Here is a 22,604-nt window from a genome sequence, read left to right on the forward strand (position 1 = left end):
GGATGTCCCCTATCCTGTAAAATAGACAAGGCACTATCCCTCCTTTATTGGGGAGGAAACTGGCCTGTTGCCCAGAGCAGCAGGGAGGTAGCTGAGATAGCGCAGTGGCACCCATTCCAGAAAGGACGTCCCCAACTGAGCAGCTCCAAGGAGTGTCAGGTGGAGGGACAACGACAGGACTGAGCTGTCAGAGGAGACTTTCTGCAGTGAGTTCAGGGCTGGTGTGTAGCGTGAGGGGCGCTGCACTGTGCTGCCCGGTAGGAGGAGGTGGCCCTGGTTGGCAGGTTCTCTGGTAACTGGTCCTTGGCCAGCCCCCGCGGTATTTACAGGCCGAGAAAGCCTGTGGTGAGGACACCACTTGTCAAGAGCGACTTCTCTCTTGCCCCTGGAGGTTTATTTGGTTTCTGCTGAGGTTCTGGGAGCCACACTAAGATCCCGTATGAGGGGACTGGGGACATGTCCTGTGCATCTCAAGAAGCCCCGTTTTCCACTCTGTGGGACCAAAGCCAGTGCCTGGAAGCGAAAGATAAAGCAGGGGAAGGGCACATGCACATGCCAAGGGACCAGACTTGGGGACCGGGCCTGACCGAGCAGGGACGCGCCTGTTACGTAACAGGGGCCTGTTGTCAATGAGAACCGGGAAGAGCGCTTCCTAGCAGGGAGTTCCCCTTCCGCTGAAGCCCCGGTCCGGAGAGGCCCTACCCTTTGCAAGCCTGTGGGTGTGTTTGGCCACAGGGAGGTCAGCCCGCTCTGGCGTCTGGCTTTGGTTCTCCATGGAGATGTGTGTGGGCGCCAGGATGTCAGTGACCATGAGGCTGCTCTCAGCGGTGTGTCCACAGGCTCAGAGAGGGGGTCCAAACACCCTCTGATGCTGGAGAGGGCCCGGCTGTGGGGGCCGCTCCCAGCTGCCCTGGCTCGGGAGATTCTCCGGGCCCCTGGGTCCTGCAGACCCCTCGACCGACCGACCGACCGCAGACCCCTCGACCGGAAGCACATGCAGCTCTGAGTTGTTGGGGAGGTTGTTAGAGAGCTGGCTGCCGGGAGCTGGGCCCAGGTCTCACCCAGAGTGTGCAGAGCGCAGACAGGTCTGACTCCCGGTGACAGGGAAATATCCCAAAGGAGCCAAGGCTTTCCAGGCACACCCCTTCTTTTATTTTCTCTCACGGCTTCCTGTTTACAGGCTGGCTCGGGACTGAGAGGTGGGGGAGACTGGGCCGACAGAGGGCTGTGAGTGAAGCAGACAGAGCCCCCACAACCCCCGCCCCCCACGTCCCCACCCCAGGCTGTGAGGAGAGCGGGATACATGAGGGAGGCAGAAACTGAGAGGAAGCAATGAAAGAGAGGAAGTGATTGCATACCCTGTGTCAGAGGGAGAGGGAGAGGGAGACAGGAACATGAGAAAGGAGAAAGGAATTCCTTCCTTCCGTCCTCAGGAACTGCTAGTCCTCCCCCTCCCCACCTCCCCACACTGCCAGCCCGGAGGGGAGGGGACAGGACGGAGGGGAGGGGACAGGACGGAAGCTGCCCCTGAGGGAGCCACAGTGCATTCCAGAGCTGCATGGGAACTATTTTTGGACCAGCTATGGAGAGAGAGATGGACCTCACTGGTCACATAGCCCTGCCTCAGGCATCTAGCTGTCCCTTCCTGCTGAGGGGAGGTTCATCCCCTCCCTCACTGGCTGCACTGTGCATCCCCCTCTCCCCTCCCCATCCTCTGGCACACCTCCCTCCCGGAGCTCCCCAAGCAGGGCCTGGGGCACCCTGCTGTGTCAGCCTCCTCCCAGGCTCTGGGGCCCCAGGTGTTCTCCCCTCGGGCTGGGTGTGGAGTAGGGAACCTATGGGAGCTTTGACCCCGAAAGGCTTTGATCCGAGCTCCCAGAAAGCGCTTCCCCTCCAGTCCTCCAAGATCCTCTCCAAGCCTGCCTCCCCTCGCTCCCATTATAACAACGATGATGATGATGATGATGATGGTGATGATGGTGATGATGATGGTGATGATGGTGATGATGGTGACAACACCAAGTGCTCTATACAGATTGAGTGGCTTCACTCACACAACAACCCTACCAGGGGGGGCATTTTATTCATCCCATTTTAAAAATGAAAAAACCAAGATCCAGAGGGGTTAAGCATTCTCCCCTGCTGGTAAACAGCAGATCCAGCTGGCCAGCCTGGGCACTCTGCTCCCAGAAGTCCTGCGTTAACTGCTGCGCCTACTGCCCCATTTTCTAAGTGTGTCCTTGAATCCCGGCGTTGTTCTTCGCCACCCTTCACATGACCTGCTCCTTTTCATTCCCAGCCTCTGCAGGAGCCCCACCCCCTCTTTTTCCTGGAACTGATGGTCCCCAGGAGCATTGCTGGGGGGTGGTTTGGGGGAACTGGCCTCCTCCCTCCCACCCCTGCTTTGTTTCTCGATGTTCTCTTCAGATCTTTGCTTCACCCCCTCAAAGGCCCCCCCTCCTTTGAGGTTGTGCCCTCCCACTACATGGTCCTCCACCTTTCCCCATCCCTGACCCGTACATTCCACCTCACACTCGCCCCTCTCCCCCAAGTCCCACTGTCCACTGCATTTCCCCGTGGCGAGCTGCCCACCACCTTGGTCTCCCAGCCCCTGGATTGCTCAGCCCCAATGGCAGTCCTGAAGTTCCAGCTACCACTTCCTGGGCGCCCTCATGTGCCCGATCCTGGGTGAGGGCCTTCACGTGCAATAGTGCCCATACTTCTAACAACATTCCCGCGAGGAAGGCACCGTCCTCACTGACAGATGAGGAAACATCATCACTCAGGTTTAGCGATTTGCCAAGTGTGCATTGGGAATGGTGGGGGACAGGCTTGAACTTGGTTCCAGCCCAGCCCCGTGGCCTTCATGCAGCCGATCGCCATGACCTTGAACTCTACTGCTGGCACTGAGGACTGGAGCATCTCCCCCTGCCACAGCCTCCCCTCTCCGCTCATCCCCCCTTTCTCCTACTGCATCTCTTTGCCGTGATCTCTGGAGTTTGCCACTCGATTTTCTCATTTCCCCCCAAACCGTCTCTCTTCTGAATTGTTTTCTTTAATCAGAAGTATGCTCAGATATAGCCCATCTTCAGTGTCCCCTGCCCTCCCTCCTCCTCCTCGCTTCCTTCCCCTGCACAACCAGGTTACTGTGGAGTTGCCTGCTGTCTCCTCCTCACCCCTCCACCCGCTGAATGCCGCCCTCACACCCCCAGTGAGGATGAGGCCAGCAGCTGCGGTCGGACTTGCCCACCCTCACCTCTACAGAGCCTGGTGCTCGGCTTCCTCTCATGTCCCCTTTGGCTTCCAGGCACTGGTCCCGCTCCTTCCTGCCAGCAGCTCCTTCCCAGCCTACGTCAAGAGTACCTCTTCCTCTGAGTAGCTGCCTTTCTATTTTATGAAAGAAGGCAAGGGGCTGCGTCCTGGCCTCCGGCCCACACAAGCACTGTTGTGCTGAAGGAAAGCTGTTGAATGCTGTGGCGCTGAAATTCTGCATAAACAGACACATTTACAACTTCCTGTCCATTTAGCTGTCAATCATCCTAACAAAGGTAGTACTAATAATAACTTGCACATGGAGCAATTCACAGCTCACTAAGTACTTTCACGTGCCTCTCAATATCCCTATCTGTGCAATGAAAATATTTTTGTGTCTGCACAATATTAAAAAGGCACCGTTACATTCGGCTCGCTCTGCCACGGCGTTGGGGGCAGCATCCTAAATGAGCTTTGTTGTGATGTACAGTCAATGCTTAGGCCCTCTGTGTGTTGTTAGGCCCTCTGTGATCATGTGCCCCATCCCCCATTCAGTGATTGACAGGGAATTGGTCTCTGGGACAGGGCCAAATGACCCTCGTCATTTTAATGTCGTGTGTTCCTACGGTGTTAGGAGAGGCCAAGGGCTCACCAGGAGATGTGGGAAGTCTCTGCGCATGCCGGTTGAGGGAAAGGCCAGGTGAGGCCCAACTGCAGGACCTGAGACGGTTGCATTAGGACAAAAGGTGACCAGACCTACCTAGTTTTTGACACCCTATATGGGTCATGCTTTCTAAAGGAGACTCTCGAGCGTTAAGCCAAGATGGCCAGGGCTTGCCTCTTGTGTGTTTTTCCCAGGAGTTGGTAGAACCTGCTTGGAGTACAATGTTGAGGGGGATTCTGAGGCCCAGCCCAGGCTCCCTGGAAAAGCACCCCTTAATTCGACAGGACTGCCTGCCGTAGGCGTGAAGGAGGACACGGTGGCGTCTTTGAAAGGCAGTGAACTGCCTGACACGCTAAACCCGAACTATCCAGGGCGTCACTGAGGACAAGCATTCAGGTGGCTTCAGCCATTTCACCAGGCGTGGCGCCGGGGTTTCTTTCCTAGTTTTGGCTTGCCGGGACTGTGCTTTGGAAACGGAAAATATTGGAATCCCAAGGCCACACGGCTGAGGACTTTCTGATGTCCCTCAGTGACTCCCACTTGCTTGCACACCCCACTGGCCGCATGCTGTGTCCACTCTCCAGGTTCTCTGCACACGGTTCTTTCTTACCGCGTCTGCGCTGTGCTCAGGTGTCGTGGGGGCTCTCAGGAAGAGCTCACGTCTCTGTGGTGAGTCCTGTCCCTCTCCCCGGCCACTCCGCGCATCGTCAGCTCCCACTCTGACCCGCCCGTGACTCCCGACACTACTGCAACCCGTAATGGAAAATTACTCCCGACTCTGCTGGGGCGCGCTCACCTGCCCTGGCTGTACAGGACTGGGTTTGGGGGCTCTCGGCCTGCACGGTACCTGCTGTACCCAAAGCAGCTGGGTTTACCTGCCGCTCAGCGTCTGGTGGGCAGTACAGAGCAGTGGGCACCTCTGCCTGGTTTGCCACCAGTTTCAGCTGGAGGCCCAGTCCCCACGGGGAGCAGCTGCTCCCATCAGCACACACACGCTTCAACCAAAACCCACTCTTCCAGAGATAATGTACTACTTCCTCTCCAAATCTCCCACACTTCGGAATACTGTGTCAGGTCATGGCTGGGTAATTTTAAATGGCCGCCAGAACAGTTCGAGCGGGAAGAAAAACAGCACTCACCGCCTCAAGCAGAGCAGCCCCTCTGGCCTGGGCCGTCTTGGCTGCTCGTAGGTTCTGCACCCACCTGCCTTTCACTTTGTGCGCTTTTGCTCTGTGGGATGGTGTGATGCACCGGGCATTGGAGAGTGCCCGAGCTATACTAGTATTACAGACCTACCCCTGGCGTGCACTGGCACCTGTAGCTCACTTTGAAATGCATTTTCTAAAATATGGGTTGATGGCTGATGGATCGAGGGCTTGACACAGGTGGCTACAGGAGCAGGTAACGTACTGACGGTGGAGTGTGGGCGGTGAGTAGCTGGATGTTCACTGTACAGTGGGGCCTTGACTTACGAGTGTCCCGACTAACGAGTTTTCCGAGATATGAGCCGTCTCTCGGCCGATTTTTTGCTTTGAGTTGCGAGCTAAAATTCGGGTTATGAGCCAGCTTCAGATACCCCAACGCTAGTTGGCGCAGCGAACGTCACAGTGAACGCCACATCAGCCCAGCATCACGTGTCTCACTCGTTCACTTTTTGATTTGACATACGAGTAATTTGAGTTACAAGCTCTGTCATGGAACGAATTAAACTCGTAAGTCAAGGCCCCACTGTACATTCTTTCACTTGGCTGCTGGTTTGGAAATTTTCATAATAGAAGGTTGGGGGGCGGGATGACCCCCGACAGTGAGCCATGTTAATTTAAAACAGGCTCTTGACCAGTGTGGTCCCTGAGGCCAGAGAGTGAGGGAATTTTGTGATTGCAGCTTGGAGCTGTTTCATTTGGGAAGACTTCCTGTGGGGAGTGGTGTCCTGCCGGCCATGGCTTACACCGGTGCTGTTCATAGACTGGCGGAGAGGAGGGACCGCAGTCCCCTCCCAGGATGAGCTGTGCACCCACTCTCCCCCTTCCCCACAGCCCCAGCAGGGTGCTGCTCTCGCCTGTGGCTCACCCTGCACACACCGCACCCCAGCACCCACCGCACACCGGCTTCTGGGCAGTTAACCTGCACTGCACAGCCTCCCCCGGCCCTGCCTGGCTTCCCCACCCATGTGGGAGGCTGCCCTGTGCCTCAGCATTGCCGTACGGTGGGAGGGTGCTCTGGCCCCACACAGTCTCTCTGTGGCTCTGAGCCCCGGCTGAGCTAGCGTGAGCTAGCGGAGAGGCTGTTGGCCTGGGAGGGTTGGAGGCCTGGCTGCTCCAGATGGCCTCCCACCACCTGCAGCGCCTGGCACTGCAGAGCTGACAGAGAGGCAGGGGCAGGAACGAGGTGGTGGTGCAGAGCCTCCCTGAAGTGCGGTCCTGACCTGGATTGTGGGTCGCGCTCCCTGGTGGTCTCACAGAAGGAGCTGTGAGACTGAGCCGGGTGTGGGAGGGAAATGCAGCCCCCACCCCTCTCTCTGATGCCCATCCCGCCTCTCCAGTCTCCTGCCCGTGTGTAAGGGAGTGCTCAGCGAATACACTCTTCATCCTATAATACTGCCTTAGCAGAATGGCATCAGGAAGTATATATGCTGCAACAATAGTGTTAGGAAGAGTTTTAAAATACAGGTCCCATGCCGAAACCGGTTTGGCTCAGTGGATAGAGCGTCGGCCTGCGGACTGAAAGGTCCCAGGTTCGATTCCGGTCAAGGGCATGTACCTGGGTTGCGGGCACATCCCCAGTAGGAGATGTGCAGGAGGCAGCTGGTCGATGTTTCTCTCTCATCGATGTTTCTAACTCTCTATCTCTCTCCCTTCCTCTCTGTAAAAAATCAATAAAATATATTTAAAAAAAAAATACAGGTCCCATTTATAGCGCTGCTTTCGGCGTCTGCTGGTGTAGAGAAATGAGAATCCACTCACTGTCAGTCTTCGGGCTGCTGGCAGGTGGCACTCTCCATGCTTTTCACTGCCCATCACGTGTGCACACCCCCTGCTTATACATGCCCGGTGCACACACTTACTCTGTCATACATACACTCACACACATGCCTAGTGTACATGCTTACCCTCACACACTAACACATTCGATCCTTTGAGCTGGGCATTTCCCTGCCCGTGCCACGCGCAGAACCTGAGGGATGCCTGCCCCCCTCCTGCAGGCTTGGGAAGGGGTCCCTCCTGCAGAGGGGAGCAGGGCGCTCTCCGCTGGCTCTCATCCTGGTTCGGGCCTGCTCAGTCCCCTTTCTCCTGAGAGGCAGTAGGTCCTGGAGTCAGACCTTGGGCCTGGGACCAGACTCCCTGGTTGGCGTCCTGGCTTGCAGGCCGCCAGCTGTGTGACCTGCACCGAGCTGCTCTATCTTTCTGTGTCTCGGTTTCATCACTTGGGAAGTGAGGAGTGTGGCGATCCCTCGCCTGGGGGAAGGGGGTGTAAGATTCAGTGGAGTGTATGGTGTGAAGCCCGATGCGTGTGTAGTGAGCACTGTTCGGTGTCAGCCACCGCTGCCCTCGGACTGCCCCTCAGTCGCCCGCTCTGGGCTGCGGGTGCACAGCCAGAGCAAGAACTCAGCGTCTCACCCAGACCAGGGTTGGCAACTGTGTTAGGTTCCTACTGAGCGGTACCAAATCCCCAACATCTAGTGACTTAGAACAACACAAACTTATCCTCTCGGTTCTGGAGGGCAGAGTCCGCAGTCATTGTCACTGCGCTGAAGTCAGGGTGTTAGCACTCCCCCCAGAGGCTCTGGAGGAGGGTCTCGGGAGCCTCTGTGTTCCCGCCCTTTCCATCCTCCTGCGCTGCGTTCCTTGCATTCCTAGGCCACTGCCTCCTCCTCCTCCTTTACAGGCAGCAGCACACGTCCAGCTTCTGTTGGCTGGTCCCCCTTAGCCTTCCCCTGACATGGACCCTCGTGGTGGCACTTAGGGCCCACTGGTACCCCAGGAGAACCCCCATCTCAAAACCCGTCACCCAGTTGCTCTGCAGTCTCTGTATATGAGGTCCTGTTCTCAGGATATGGACATATTTGGGGACTGAATCACAACAGCTGAGGCCGGAAGCTCTCTGGGTTCTGCCCAATGGCATGACGTGGCCAAGTTCTGGACCAACTTGGAGCACAGGCCCAGCCCCAGCCACCACACAGCTGCCCTGCCCTCCCTGCCCACGCAGACAGACTCGGAGGGCACAGGGCCGCGTTCTGTTGGACCCCCAGAGCCTGCCTGGCTCGCGGTGGCGCTGGGTGGTTGGTGCAGGCAGGTGCTGATGTGCTGTGTGTGCCCTTTTAGGACACGGCGAATGTCACTGCGGAGAATGCAAGTGCCACGCAGGTTACATCGGGGACAACTGTAACTGCTCCACAGACATCAGCACGTGCCGGGGCAAGAAGGGCCAGATCTGCAGCGACCGCGGGCACTGCGTCTGTGGGCAGTGCCAGTGCACAGAGCCCGGGGCCTTTGGGGAGACATGTGAGAAGTGCCCAACCTGCCCAGATGCTTGCAGCACCAAGAGGTAATAGCCCCCCTACAGCCCCACTTCCTCCCCCTCCCCCCCGCCCCCTCCGGCCCCAGCTCCGCCCTCCCAGCCTTGCTGGGGAGCGAAACTCTTACTAACATGAGCTAAAATAGCATCTTGGAGATTCTGGTTCCGTGGGGATTTTGTAAGAAAATAACAAAACCGGAAAAAACCAAGACTGCTATTCTATTGGCTAAACACATTTGGAAATGACAAGTTTCCTGAGTTAAATGCAATTAAACTGGTGTTGATGCCAGAATAACATCTCAGGGCCCTTAGTGTGCTCTGAGCATCCCAGAAGGGGGTTCCGTACGCATCTTGCCTTGAAATGCACGTGACTCCCTCCCCCAGTTTAACCCCCCCAAACAGCGCTTCACAGGGCACAGCGTGGGAGATGCTGCTTGAAACAAACACAGTCGGAGGCAAAGGGGGTAGGAGGGCGCCGGCCTCGATCAGGCACGCCAACACGGACTGCCGTGGCGGCTGCATCGGCTGCTCCGTGTGTGCGGATAACGGCACGCTGGCTCCGTGCGGCTGATGAATGCGCAGATTGTGCAGCCCGGGCACCGGGCCTTCCCTGACGGGGCCGAGGGTCACATTCCCGGGCTGCCCTCCCACGCTCTGCCCTGCACACTGCCAGAGAGGGCGTTCGAGCAACCAAGGAGTTCCGCCGCCAGGAAAGCAGGAGTGGCGGCTCCTCTTGCATTTTACTGGAGAAAGAGCTGTGTCATCACCGTGCTAAGGGGCCAGCAGAGTGCGGAGCCGAGGCACAGAGAGTCCGAAACAAATAATAACACAGACGGCATTTCTGGGGAACGCACGTGTGCAATTTTCTTTTGGCAGATTTCCCCCCCAAACGTCTGGCTCAGGCTGATAATGAAATGAGTTCACGCTCCCCCAGCCTGCCCTGACTGCTGGTAGTCTGCGCGCAGCCACGTTCTGGGTGGCAGGACCCCTGGTTGGACGCTTGCCACCAACAATCCAGGCGTGGGTCATTGGGAGCTGGCTGCGGAGCGAGAGACAAGATCGACAGGGCCAGCTTTTATTTCTGTGTAACTGGTGGGGAGCTGGGGAGAGGAAGGGAGGAGGAAAACAGGCCCACGTTAGACCTGCTAAGAGGGGAAAAACTACAGCAATTCAAGGGGAACACCCCAGGCCGAGGGCAGGGTCCTGGATCTGGAGCCCGAAAAGCAGTGGCCACCGGGGCGTGGACTCACAGCCATGATGCACATTTTGTGTTGGAGGGCGGTGCCCCCGCCAACCCCACCAGCAGAAAACCCTTTGAGTGTATGTTCCCAATCCTTAGGGCACATGGGGAGGGGGCGGGGCCACGCTAGGACAACATGAGCTAAAATAGCATCTTTGATGTGCATGTGGAATCTAATAGAAGTAGACGAAGCCCACTTCTTCCTTCCTCGGGAGCAGCAAGGCGCTGTGCGGTCGGCTTGGGTCAGTTACAGAATCCCAAGGGGAAACAACCCTCGGTCTAAATGTTCGAAGCACTCATGTCCTAGAAGACACACACTTGATCATTGATTACCCATTACGCAATACCGAAGGCGCGAGGAGAGCAAAGAGATGCCATAAGGGAGCCTTCTTACTCGTCTCTGGGCCCCATGGGCCTTCTCTCTCTTTCATGGCATAGTTGCAACTTAAAAAGAAAAAAAAAAGAAAAGTCCCCTTGATGGGGATCATGTCAGCTTGCTTTTCTACTTGCTACTCTGCTGAGAGCATCGCATGAATGCCGATGCCCTAACCCCCACCCCACCCCTGGGGTTTCAGAGCAGCCGACCTCCACTTTCTAGAACTGAGCACACACCCTTCACCTTGGGTGAGTTCACACTCAGCCTCAGCCGATCTCCATGAACAGATGCTGTGCAAAGCCTCCCTCAGCAACTTGTTTGTTTAACAGACCAGTTACTTTAATATGTGACTACCATACACCCCAAGTGTCAACCCAGTACAGGAGCCACAGAAGTTAGACTGACATGTCTGCGTGGAGAATGAGGGAATGTGTCCTGGAAGCTGCCCTGCGGCTTAGTGACCGCAGGGGATGCGGGGAAGGGGCAGTGAGTCCCAGCCCAGGCCGAGGCCCAGGCCGAAGCAGCTCCCTTCTTTTCCTGGTGCTAACTCCGAGGCTGGAGTGGGGGCGGGGAGCTGGGTCAGCGCGAGAATGAGCAGAGCGGGAGCCGCGCCTTTCTGGACGGCCGCCAGTCTCCCATGCCTGGCTCTGGAGCGCTGGCCTCGGGGAAATGGGAATGTCACCTGCCTGTTTGTAACTCCCGAATGTTTCCATGAAGTCAGCCCAGGCCGGAGGGAGGATGGGCGGGAGCGGGGGGTGGGGGGGGGAGGGGAGTTGGGGGGGGGGGAGGTTATGCCCAATCTGGGATAGTTGAACTCTTGAGCTGTGAGAACCCTCCTGAGAGAATCTTACCCACTTTCTCTTCATGATCTACTCGCTTGCCTCCTTAATGAGCAGAAAGTGGAGTCGGGACTTGAGGAGGGTTGTCTGGACCCAGCTGCCCTGGCTTCTCTCTGGCCTCACAGCCTCATCTATAAACTAGGTGGGGGTGGGGGTGGGGAGGGAAGGCTCTCGAGCTCCCTTCCAGGCCTGTGTCGCAGTCCCCAGCGTCTGCCCTGGAAATGCAGGCACTGGCCTCTCAATCTCGAGGAATTCAAAGGCGGGCGATGATAAGGGCGATGCCCGGTGGTTGTACATCCTCCGTGATTTGCTGGAGACTTTCCAGATGCACAGCCCTCAGGTCCCCGCAGCCTGTGGGGAGGCAGGGCAGCGCCCAGTGTGGTTGCGGCTCTGTGAGGCCACCCTGCACGCTGGTGCCGGGCGAAGCCCTCCAGTCCTGCCTCGTTTCCTGAGGGAGCCCCTGTTTTTGGGGTCTCACCTCCTTGCTTCATGGAGTCCCTGAAAGCTCAGTCGGCTGGTTGTTTTGCTCAGCCCACTCCTCCCGGGGGTGGAGTTCTCACCGTCCTGTCCCGTGTGTGCGCCCCATTCCCAGGCCCTAAGACAGACCCTAGCTCCCTGGCCGGGCATCCTCAGTCCTGTTCTCCCTCATGGAACTGAAGGTGGAAGGGGAATTTCTGGAGTTGGGTTTTGACTATAGAAAGTGTAAATATGAGTTATTCATTGACCATTTTAATTAAGCATTTCACACAATATCTGATTTAAACTGTCGGCCTGCGGTGGGAGGAGAGGGGCTTCTCACCCATTTTCTCCAGAAGGCCCTGTTGAAATGTGGGTTCCCTGGGGGGCTGCCCCCTGTGGCCTCTATCAGAGTTGAGTGTAGCTCAGCTAACAGGTGCGTGGACAGCAGGGCCGTAGGGAGCCTGCCAGGCGAGCTCCGTTGGGAGGGAAGGGGCGAGGGCCTGAGGGTTTCCAGGACAGTGGTTCTAGCCCTCACTGTTCATCCGAATCCCAGAGGCCCGGGCTCTGCCCCAGAGATGTGACTCCATGGGCGGGGGGGGGGTGGTCACCCAGGCAGGGGTGCTTGTCTTTAGAGCCCCCCTGGGGAGTCTAATGTGCAGGAGGGTTGAGAGCCCTGCCCCAGGCGGTGACCAGGGGGTGGGGGCATCCTGGGAGTTGGGCAACGTGGAGTCATCAAGCACTGGCCAGGGTGTGTGAGGACCCCTCCTCAAGGCTGGGGTCACAGGTTTGTATCATTTGGAAACTAAAAAAAAATGTTTTTATTGATTTGAGAGAGAAAGAAAGACCTCAATTTGTTGTTCTTCTTATGCATGCATTCACTGGTTGCTCCTTGTTATGTGCCCTGACTGGGGATCGAACCCACAACTGTGGCCTATCAGGACCAGGCTCTAACCAACTGAGCTACTCGGCCAGGACTTCTTGCTGGAGCAGACTCCTCAGTCAGGTGTTTATCAGAATCTGAAAGGTCTCTAGCCTACAGCTGGACATGTCCAGACGGGGCTCTGCACTCCGATTGGTTCCTCCAAGGACCCTGGGGCTTCCCTGTCCCAGCATCGCTCACTCACACACACACACACACACACACACACACACACACACACACACGAGAGGGGCAGAGCAGAACATCCCCTGAAGCCAAACACCGGAAGACAGGCAGGAATTCGGGCCTTCGGGCGCAGGAGGGCTGGGCTGGCCTGGGCTGGCCTTGTTGGGAGCTCATTACCTGTGTGGAGCCACTACCCAGCATCTAACACCCACGTGTATTGCCTCTTTTCCAAAGAGATTGTGTCGAGTGCTTGTTGCTTCACTCAGGGAGCCCAGCTGACAACCAGACCTGCCAAAACCTGTGCAAGGATGAGGTGATCACATGGGTGGACGCCATCGGTGAGTGGATGGGCAGCTGCCCCCGCTTGGGTCTTACAGACTCACAGAGACCTTCTCCCCTGTGGGATGATCTCCACGGCTGCTTGCCAGGGAGGAGGGTGGTTTCAGCCCTGAGTTAGGAAGCATGGCCTCAGTGTCCTTGGCATGACTGCTGCTCCCCAAGAGGACGTGGGGAACCCGAGCTGGGGTCTAGGTTCCAGACTCTCTAGAGTAGAAGACCTCCCTGTTCATAAGTCTGTCCCATCACTGGAACCCAGTCTCCCCCCAGGCCTCCTGAGAAGGTAGTGCACCGGAATAAGTAATGTTAGCTGCTGTAACAAACAAACCTCGGACCTCGAAAACTTAACAAAACCTAAATCAGTTTATCACTCGCTGAAAGGCCAGAGGAGGTGCTCCTGTTGACAAGCCTTCCCTGTGGTCATTCAGGAATGCAGGCCTCTCCGTGCCCAGGTTCCTCCCTCCTCGTGGTCCTCAGACGCCTCTTCCTGTAGCTGGCCAAGGGGGAAAGGCAGAGTGAAGGGTCACGTGGGAGGTGCATACAGGCTGGGCCTGGAAGTGGTGCACATAACGTCCATCCCCATTTACCTGCAAGGGCGGCTGGGAAATGGAGTCAGCTGTGTGCCTGGGAAACGGAATCTGCTCTTGGGGAACAGTCTCTGCCCCTTTGGCCTCTGCCCAGCGCAGCTCTCAGATGCTGCAGGCAGAGAGGGCAGAGCTCTCATCGGTCCGACTGAACCAGGATTGAGTGATGCCCTGGCTCTTCTGCCGTCTCTGCGCCTCTTGCCCATTCCGTGTCCTGTTGCCTTGCCCGGCAGCTCACGTTTTAAGGCTCTTCTCCTTCTGGCCACTCCAGTTGGACACCTTCCCTCCATCCCTCTGCCTTTACCTCTGGACAAACGGCTGCGAGTCCATTGCTGGCTGCGAGTCCATGGGAGGCTCAGACAGAGGGACACAGGTGTTTGCGTCTTACCCTCTTGGGGCTGCATCCATATCTCTTCTGGTACAGCCATCGCCATCCAGGCTGAGTTCTAAGGGTAAGAGATGCAAAGCACATGTCAGCCCTGTAAGCATGGAACTGTGTTTGGAACAGTTCCAGAACATTCTGTTTACTACACCCAGTCACGGTGACCCTGTGTTGGAACCCTGCTGCACTGCTGGCGGGAATACAAATGATGCAGCCACTTTGGAAACAATTTAGCAGTTTCCCCCCAAATTAAACAGAGTCACCGTACGATCTATCAATTCTGCTTCCAGGCATATACACAAGAGAATTGAAAACAGAGGTTAACACAAAATCTTGTGCCTGAGTGTTCACAGCAGCATTATCCATGGCGGTCAGAAACTGGAAACAACCCAAATGCACATGAACTAGGGAATGGAAAGTAAAATGTGGTGCATTTATATAATGAATATTATTCCTCCATAAAAAGGAATGAAGTGTCAGTACGTGCTGCAGCATGGGTGAACCTTGAAAATATTATGCAAAGCCAGGCAGCAAAGGACGGAGGTTATAGGATTCCAGTTATATGACAGGCCCCAAATAGACAAAAGCAGAGCGACCGGGAGTAGGCTAGTAGCTGCCAGGGACTGGGGAGGACAGGGATTGGGCCTGACTGTCCACACGTATGGGCTTTCTCTCCTGAGTGACAGAAACATCCTGAAATTAGATAGTGGGCAGGTCACACACGTTGTGAACATTACAAAACGACTGAGCTGTACACTTTAAAAATGGTTAAAAGGTGGGAAGAGGCTGTGCACCTCAGAAGGGACCCTGCATCTGAGGCCCCCTGGCTGGCAGCCTTGCCCTCTATGTGACCTCAGCTGCCGCGGACTCCCAGCCCAGCTGCCTGTCTGCCTGGCCCTGCCTGGCCTTCTTTGTGGACTTCCTGCTCCTGCCTCTCTCACCCTGACTGACGCCTCTGGCCAGATCATGGCTCCTGAGTATGTTGAGTCATGTATGCAGCCAGCATTCACTGAGCACCGACTGTATGCCAGGGCTTGTGCGACACCCGGGGGCAGTGGGAGCTTAGAGTCCCATCTTTCATGCCCATTTTCCTGCCCCTATTTCCGTCTTGAAACTTAAGGCCGAACAGCAGGTTCTGCCTGCAGATCTGGGGCAGTTGCCCCCTAACTAGACGCACGCAGTTAGAAAGACGAGACGGTGCCTGCCGCTGGCCACGAACTGGTTCCCATGGCGCAGTGCGCCGACCCTCCACAGCTGCCTCCTGGTCTGCCCTGGGAGATGCAGCGGTCGCTTCACAGAGCAGGTTTCTGTTTGAACCCACTCGTTACGCTGCCCCGTCCTCCTCCCTGGCTTTTTCCATACACACGCACACACTCACTCACTCATAGTCACGCAGACCAGGCGATGCCTGGGGGCGGAGGGGAAAGGTCCAGGCCTCCGTGTCTGAAAACCACACTACTGTATCTGTTCCAGGTTGAAAGTCCTTTGTTCAGCAGGTTCCAAAGGCCAGAGCCGAAGAGCATTTCATGTAACAGGAGCCTGCACCGTCATTCAGGCCGACCACCCCTTCCTGGCACTCACCTCCCGCTAACTCACACTCACCACAGTCTCTTTCCCTCCCAGGCACAGCCTCACGCCTTCCCTTCCGAGAAAGCCCGGGGATGCAGGTCATGCCCGATGGGGACTGTGACCCTTAACCTTGGGAGACCGTGGGCACAGGGAGGACTGAGGCAGCTTGAGGAAGGGGCTTGTTACCACAGAGGAGGGAGGCCAGTCAGCGTCCAGGCTCTGCTTGGGGTGCAGGCAGCACTGTGGGTACCAGTCTTTCTCCCGACGTCCTCATCACCTTGTGGTCTTTCGGGCTCTACATCCCAAGAGAGAGCTTCTGAGGCTTGGCCTCGAGCCAGCGCTCAGCCTGTGGACCGCAGTGAACTCACTCGGGCCTCCAGGGCACCAGAGGGCTCTTTTTCTCTGTCCCTTTAACGTCCACAGCCAATTCCACGGGCCAGTCCCGCCCCAGCATCCATGCCCCCTCCCATTGCCCTTCACCCCAGCAAACCCTTCGGAGGTTGAAGATCCTCTTGTTTTCCACAGGGATCCCTTGCATCTGAGGGAATTCATGTCCCCAAAGCAAATGAAACTCAGCGCCTGGGCTTGCATTCTTGATGGGAGAAACCTGAGCTCTTTTTTTTGTGTGTTTTTTTTTGTTTGTTTTTTAAAGGGCCTTAACACACGCGTATGACCCGCACTTACTGGGAATTCCTCATTTGTGGGGGATAATTGCAATCCCAAGCCTCATCACGAATGGGGTTCAATGGTGTCTGCTGGCGTGGGATGGGCACACGCTGAGTCAGTCAGTGTAGTTCGTGCAGCCCTCGTCCCTCTAGGAAGCTGGGGGACGCTGACTGCTTGGGGATCGGCTGAGTTCGCTTTTAAAGGCCCAGCCTCCCTTTAAGCTCATCTGCGCCCCCGTCTCCTGCAAGGTGGTAGGCTCCTCGCCGGTCGGTCAGTGGTCAGTGGTTCTGGGTTGCTCGGAGACACTCAGGACGTTCCCGCCTGGCTTTCTTGCAGGGAAAGATGACCAGGAAGCCGTGCTTTGCTTCTACAAAACTGCCAAGGATTGTGTCATGCTGTTCACCTACGCAGAGCTGCCCAGCGGGAAGTCCAACCTGACGGTCCTCAGGGAGCCAGGTGGGTGAGGGCTGGTCCGGACACCACCCCTGCTCTGGGCATGCCGCCCGTCACTCCTCACTGCCCTTTCCAAGCTCCAGAGAGAGGAGGCCGACAATCCTTGTAAAGATCGGACTCCGAGGCCACACCTGCCTGCCTCCTAGAGTTTAGAAGGAAGATGGTTGCATATCTGGGACCCATTGCTGGGGCGTAGCTTGGAGGGCATGGGCGTTGGAGGGTAGGGGGAGTGTCCCGTCTCAGAGGAGAGAGGAAGCCCGGAATACACTTAACCTGCAGGGCTGAGCGTCTGTGGTGGGGGCTTCTGGGCTCTGCAGGGAGCTCGCAGGTCTCTCTGGACCATAAGGGCTGAGCAGGCCAGCGCTGTGCCGGGAGCATCTGGGTAGGCTCAGCCCTGGCCGGGCCGCCGCACCACCCAGCGCGGAGTCCAAGGGCAGAGGGAGGCTCGGTTAAACATTCCTGTGGGCTGCTGGGCCTCGGGGCCACTGAGGAGGCTCAGCTTTAATCCAAACAGAGTGCCTGGTGCCAGGGGGCCGTGGCCTCTTGCCTTAGAGCAATTAGGGTTCCTAGTGTGACCCCTTTTGTTCTTCTCTGGGGGTGTGGAGGGAGCAGGAAAAGATGTGCTCTCTTTAATTCACAGCATCGCAAACTGTTTGTCCAAACTGGGCCACACCACACGATGCGCCTTCCCGGCTAGTGTGGTAGCAGCCCAGATGCGTGCCTGTGAGAACGAGGCTGCTTCCAAGCGCCGTCTTTGCGGTTCTTTGAAAATAAGCACATCTGCTCCAGAGGGCACCACACTAAGGGCTTACAAATGTTGGCTGGCCCCGGCCCAGCCCAGCCCTCGTGGAAGTGGCTCACGAAACCTCCTGCCTGCCCAGGCTGCCCCTGAAACCATTTACAGGAAGCGGAGGCGGGGCCCAGCGTCCTGCACGGGACCTGGGCCAGGCTGGAGCGGGGTGCTGCAAGCTGGGGGAGGCAGCGGTGTTCAGGGCACGTGGGAGGAGGTGGAGCAGCCCCCAGGGTTCTCACCTAGACTTGCTGTGTGGCCCCTCTTTCACCGAATGTGCATGGAAGAAACCTGCCTGCCCACCCACGTCTGCCAGGGCAGCGCGAGGCTCTTAAGAGGCGGGAGGGGTGAGGGAGAGACAGGTACCTTTCACTCAGATCCCCTGAGGCCGGGGCAGGAGGGGCGCACCATGGTGGTGCCTGTGCTCACCGTGCCTCCTGGTCTCACCCAGAGTGTGGAACGGCCCCCAACGTCACCACCATCCTCCTGATCGTGGTCGGCAGTATCCTCCTGATTGGGTTCGTGCTCCTGGGCATCTGGAAGCTGCTTGTCACCATCCACGACCGCAGAGAGTTTGCAAAGTTCCAGAGCGAGCGATCCAGGGCCCGCTATGAAATGGTAAGCCGTTGGGAAGTGGGAAGTAGGAAAAAAATGCCAAGTTTAGGGGTCTGGTTGAGTTCAAGCAAGTGGTAAAGGCCCACTAACATCTTGGGCATTCAAAACAAAGAACAGAACCTGAAAGGCGTGCGCCCACCTCTGGACGGAGAGAAGTGCGTGGCCCAGGAGCACAGACCAAGTGGGGAGACTCGGGGGGCAGAGGTGCTTGCAGGGCCCCCCCAGAAAGAGTCTGGAGGGTCTTAGGGAGACGACAGACGACAGACCCAGGTCTGTATTTCAGGATCCATCTGCATAAGCCTTGTCTCCACAAGCAAACTGCCGAGTAAGGGAGTTCCTCGCCTGAATCCCCAGTTAGTTTCTGTTCAAGTGGAAGGAGCTTCAGAGACCAGCTCCCAGCGACCAGCTCCCAGCCCTCACTGCAGAGGTGGAAAGTGAGAGCTCAGAAGGGAGGGACGTGCCCGGGGCAGGCGAATCAGAGGCAGCTGGTCCCTGCACACCAGACTCTCCGCCTGTGTGCTCTGCCTGCCGAAGGGCCTCCAGCCCCGAGTGTGGATGGAGTGGACGGGAACGCATCGACTAGTGCGGTGGCAGCCACAAATGCGTGTCCTCCTCGGACTAACACGTGTCCTCCTGCCTTCCATGTTCCGCAGGCTTCGAACCCTCTGTACAGAAAGCCCATCTCCACACACGCCGTGGATTTCACCTTCAACAAATTCAACAGATCCTACAACGGCGCCGTGGACTGACGGCTCCTTCTCCTTCGAGGGCTGGAGGGGCGTCTGGTGAAGTCAGAGACTGACACGCTTTGGGCAGCTGCTGGACTCGATCACGGCTCCCACGATAGACAAGCAGAGACTGAGCGGTGAGCCTGGGAGAGGAGCCCATTGCCGGCGCAGGCAGGCTCCCAGCCCGCCGTGCCGCAGGCTGCTGGGCCAGAGCCATGCCAGGCGCCACCCTCCGTGCCTGGGAAGGAGCAGGGGAGCTTGGCGCTCTTGGCCTTCCCCGCCACATCCCGCTTGTCCTGTCCATGGGCTGCCGAGATGCTGGGCTGCCCCTCCCTCCCAGGAGGGCCGGGCTCCAGTCTGGCCGGAGCAGAAGGCTCCTGGGAGCGTCGGAGTGCGTCACAGCGACGGGTGGTCTGGCTTTTTGCGTGTTGATCATTTTTATATGAAATAAAAAGGTCGTGCATTTATGGTGTAGTGGTGATTCCTGAGAATTGTCTGCCCGATGTCTATGCACATGGGTGCTGGTGATGGAATTATGGAGACGCCTGCTGAAGGCACAGCGTTGGCAAATGTCAGCTTCCCTCTTCTGTCCGTGTTTGTTTAGTACTTTTGTAACGAAAAGGAAAGAGATTGCTTGGGATTGAAAGTAAAGATTAAAACCAAAATGTTTTGTGTTTGCCTGCTGCTCTCTACGACATGTGTGCGTGTCCCTTTCCGAAGTGGACTTGAATGGCGCCTCAGTGGGGACTGAGATGGCCACGCACTTCCCTCCGGGGCCTCACAGGCCAGCCCAGCGCTCCAGACTGGCCTCTTCAAACACAGCAGCCACGGTGGGGGCTCAGGTGCCGCCAGGGTGCCCCAGGAGGGCCGAGCAGGTGTTCTTTGACCCTCCCAGATTTTGCTTAAAAATTAAGAGTGTAGGCTAGAAAACGTGAAAACCCTCCCCTCTGACTTCCCTCCCCGGTTTCCAGATACCGAGGCCAGAAATAGATTGAAGAAGGGGTCAGGATGTGGTTTCCAGACAAAAATCTCTTCTTACACGTCGTTCTCCAGAACATTATGTCAGTGCCTTCCCCACCAAACTCCTACGTCCCGACCAGGCCCAAAGCAAAAGACCCATTTCAGCTTTTTTTCCTTCCTCAGGGCCCTGAAGTCCCCTTAGGTCCCCATATCTGAGATGGAGGGAGCCCCAAAGGTTGTTTGATCCAATCCCCTATTTGTAGAAGAGGAAACGGATGGGCAGAGAGGGGAAGAAGCCTCTCCAGGTGTCCGGAGGCTCACGCATGGCAGACTGGTACTAAAGAGCCAGGTCTCCACCAGAGTACCGCCCCACTGCCTGCTCTCTCTTGTAAAAATCTCTCTCACTAATCGTTTTTTGCTTTTGGCATTACTTCAAGGTTAGTGGGCTTTCATTCCAAGAAATTCATCTGTTTTCAGCCTGGGACCAGATTCCGCCTTATTTTGGCAAACAGGAAGACAAGGCTTGTCAGTAAACAGGGCCTGTTCCCCGGGCAGATGTGCACAGACTCTGTATCCTTTGTCCTGTGCCATTGGGAGACCCCGTGACTTGGTGAAGCTGCCTCAAATCCTTTTTGAAATAAAGCCTAATGTATGTAAATATATAAAACTAGTGGCCCAGTGCACGAAATTCGTGCACTCGCGGCGGGGAGAAGGGGTGTCCCTCAGCCCGGCCTGCGCCCTCTCGCAGTCCGGGAGCCCTTGGGGATGTCCAACTGCCGCGGAGGCAGGAGAAGATACCACCACCACCGCTGCGCTCGCCAGCTGTGAGCCTGGCTCAGGGCTTCTGGCTGAGCTGCACTCCCCCTGTGGGAGCGCACTGACCACCAGGGGCAGCTCCTGCGTTGAGCGTCTGCCCCCTGGTGGTCAGTGCGGGTCATAGCGACCAGTCATTCTGCCATTCGGTCAATTTGAATATTAGCCTTTTATTATATAGGATAGGTAAATGGTGGCTTTGAGACTTTCTAAACAAACAAAAAAAAAACACACACCTGGATTTGAGAAGAAACGATGGGTTTCTCTTCCATTTAATGACTTGTTTCCTGTAGACAAGTCATGAACTTGTTCGAAGTGTCACTTTGTTTTGGGCGCAGCATTCTTGAGAGCTGGCAGCAAAGATGATTTGCTGGGGCTTCCACCTGATGTGGACATTAGGGCTATTTCAACTGTGACACCGGATGGCTGGTGACACAATGCCCTGCTGCCCCCTGCTGGAAGTTCTTGGGACAAGCTGTTCAGAGACCTGATTCTGACCCAGTATTGTATGTGATTTCTTTATTTCTTTCCTTAGGGGATTTGGCCATGTCCCTTCTCCTTCCCCCTCTCCCCAGTTAACATAAATAATGGAGCAGGAGCTGAAGGTGGGCCGGGAAGCTCTCTCAAACCAAGGGCTGTGGAGGCACAGAGGGGCTGAGCCTTCTAATGCAGTGTTATCGCCATGTGTGGCTGCTGGGCTCTGCAAGGAGCACCCGGCAGTCCCGGAAAGTTCTTTCCTGGTGTCTGTCTGGGAAGACGATTAGTGCTTCGGCTGTTTGTTGAAAAGAAGGGGGCGCTGTTTACCTTGGTAATCAATCTATGTTGATACACAGATTTCCAAATAGTACTTATTACTTTTATTGATTTTAAACAATTTTTTAATTGCCAAAGTAATACCTGGAAAATAGGTTATGAAGAAAGTAAAAATCTTTTGTAATCATTCCATGTAGAAGTAACTATTCTTGGTTATTCTGTGTATGACTTCTCAGTCTTTTTTAGATTTGAACCAAGTTAGGACTATAGTGTCATTCTCATTACAAGGACTGGGGACCCTCAGCTTGGTTGATTTGTACTTAGTCAAACTAAAGTAACAGCCACCTCTTCTGGGAAGGCAAGTTGTATTCTGCTTAATTAGGATCAAAGCTTGAGGTTGGTTATCATGAAACTCTCGGGATGAATTTCAGGTGACAGCGAACAGATGGGGAGATCAGAGTGGAAGTGTTATGCTCGGTTCCAGTCCTTTTAACCAAATAGCCCCGCCCCCCGTGGGGGGCTTTCAGCTGCGGCTCCTGCTCCTGAGAAAGGGCCACGGGCTCAGCCCAGCAGGGCTCTGTGACTGGCCAAGAGGAGGAAGATGACAGCCGCTTGGATGAACTCGGGAGGAGGTAAGTGTTAGGTCTGACCAGATAATTGCATCAATACCCCCTGCCCTGGGAACTGACCGTCAGGCCACTTCACAATGGACATTCCACTTGCTTAGACCACATCCCACTTGCTAAGGCCATTATCTCTCCCCTCTGGAGTTTCCTAGAATTCAGACCTGCACAGAGAATTCTCCCCCCAGAAAAAGCCCGCCTGGAGTCCTTTAAAAATCCCTGTCTCCCAGTCTTTGGGGTGGTTGGTGCCATTTTGGGGCTCAGCCCATCTGGTATCCAGATGACCTAATAAATTTGTAATTCTCTACCCCTTTTGGCCTTGTGCATTCCTCCTTCCATGACCCTAACATTTGGTGCCAAAACCCGGGAAGGTTCTATGGGGATGAGGACCTATTGCCCCGACTTTGGTCACCCCGAGTTTGCTACTCAGAGAGCAGTAGGCAGCGGCAGCTCCACCTGGGCTTACATCCGAATCCTACCCGGGTGACATGATTGCCGCCTCAATTAGGCTTCTCTCCCTTAGGGGCCCTCCCGAACCAGCCAAGGAGGACACCAGATCAGGAATCTCTCCTCCATTGCTGACCCTCCATCCCACACCAGCCAGTCTTCTCTAGGTGAGTGATGTTCCACACTTTCCCTCGTCTTGTGTCTTCTGCCCACTCTCTCTCGCTGACTTCTCAAGTCTCTCGTCTCAAAAGTCCCAGTGCTAGGCCAGAAGACTCTTCAGCTGTTCAGCTTTGGGTCCTTCTGGATTGGGGACGCCCAGCCCAGAGGATCACCTCTCATTTCTATGGTGATTTGTTTAGCAGCAGGGACGCCTGCCCTAAACAGTCACCTTTGGATTTGTGGTCTGTCACTCAACCTTCCTCTCTCATGGGCTAC

General features: G+C 56.1%; 1 protein-coding gene across 1 annotated transcript in view; it reads left to right on the top strand.

Moving 5' to 3' along the window:
- ITGB5 (integrin subunit beta 5) overlaps window positions 1-19,238 on the top strand; it is a 95,725-nt gene extending 76,487 nt beyond the window's left edge. The window contains 5 exon segments of the mRNA XM_006092860.2: window positions 8,239-8,461; window positions 12,685-12,788; window positions 16,324-16,443; window positions 17,682-17,848; window positions 18,499-19,238. Coding sequence (XP_006092922.1) covers window positions 8,239-8,461; window positions 12,685-12,788; window positions 16,324-16,443; window positions 17,682-17,848; window positions 18,499-18,594 — 710 coding nt within the window. The 3' untranslated portion in view covers window positions 18,595-19,238.
- The last annotated feature ends 3,366 nt before the right edge of the window (window positions 19,239-22,604 follow it).

This window comes from Myotis lucifugus, unplaced genomic scaffold (assembly GCF_000147115.1).
Source record: "Myotis lucifugus unplaced genomic scaffold, Myoluc2.0 scaffold_105, whole genome shotgun sequence".
NCBI lineage: Eukaryota > Metazoa > Chordata > Mammalia > Chiroptera > Vespertilionidae > Myotis > Myotis lucifugus.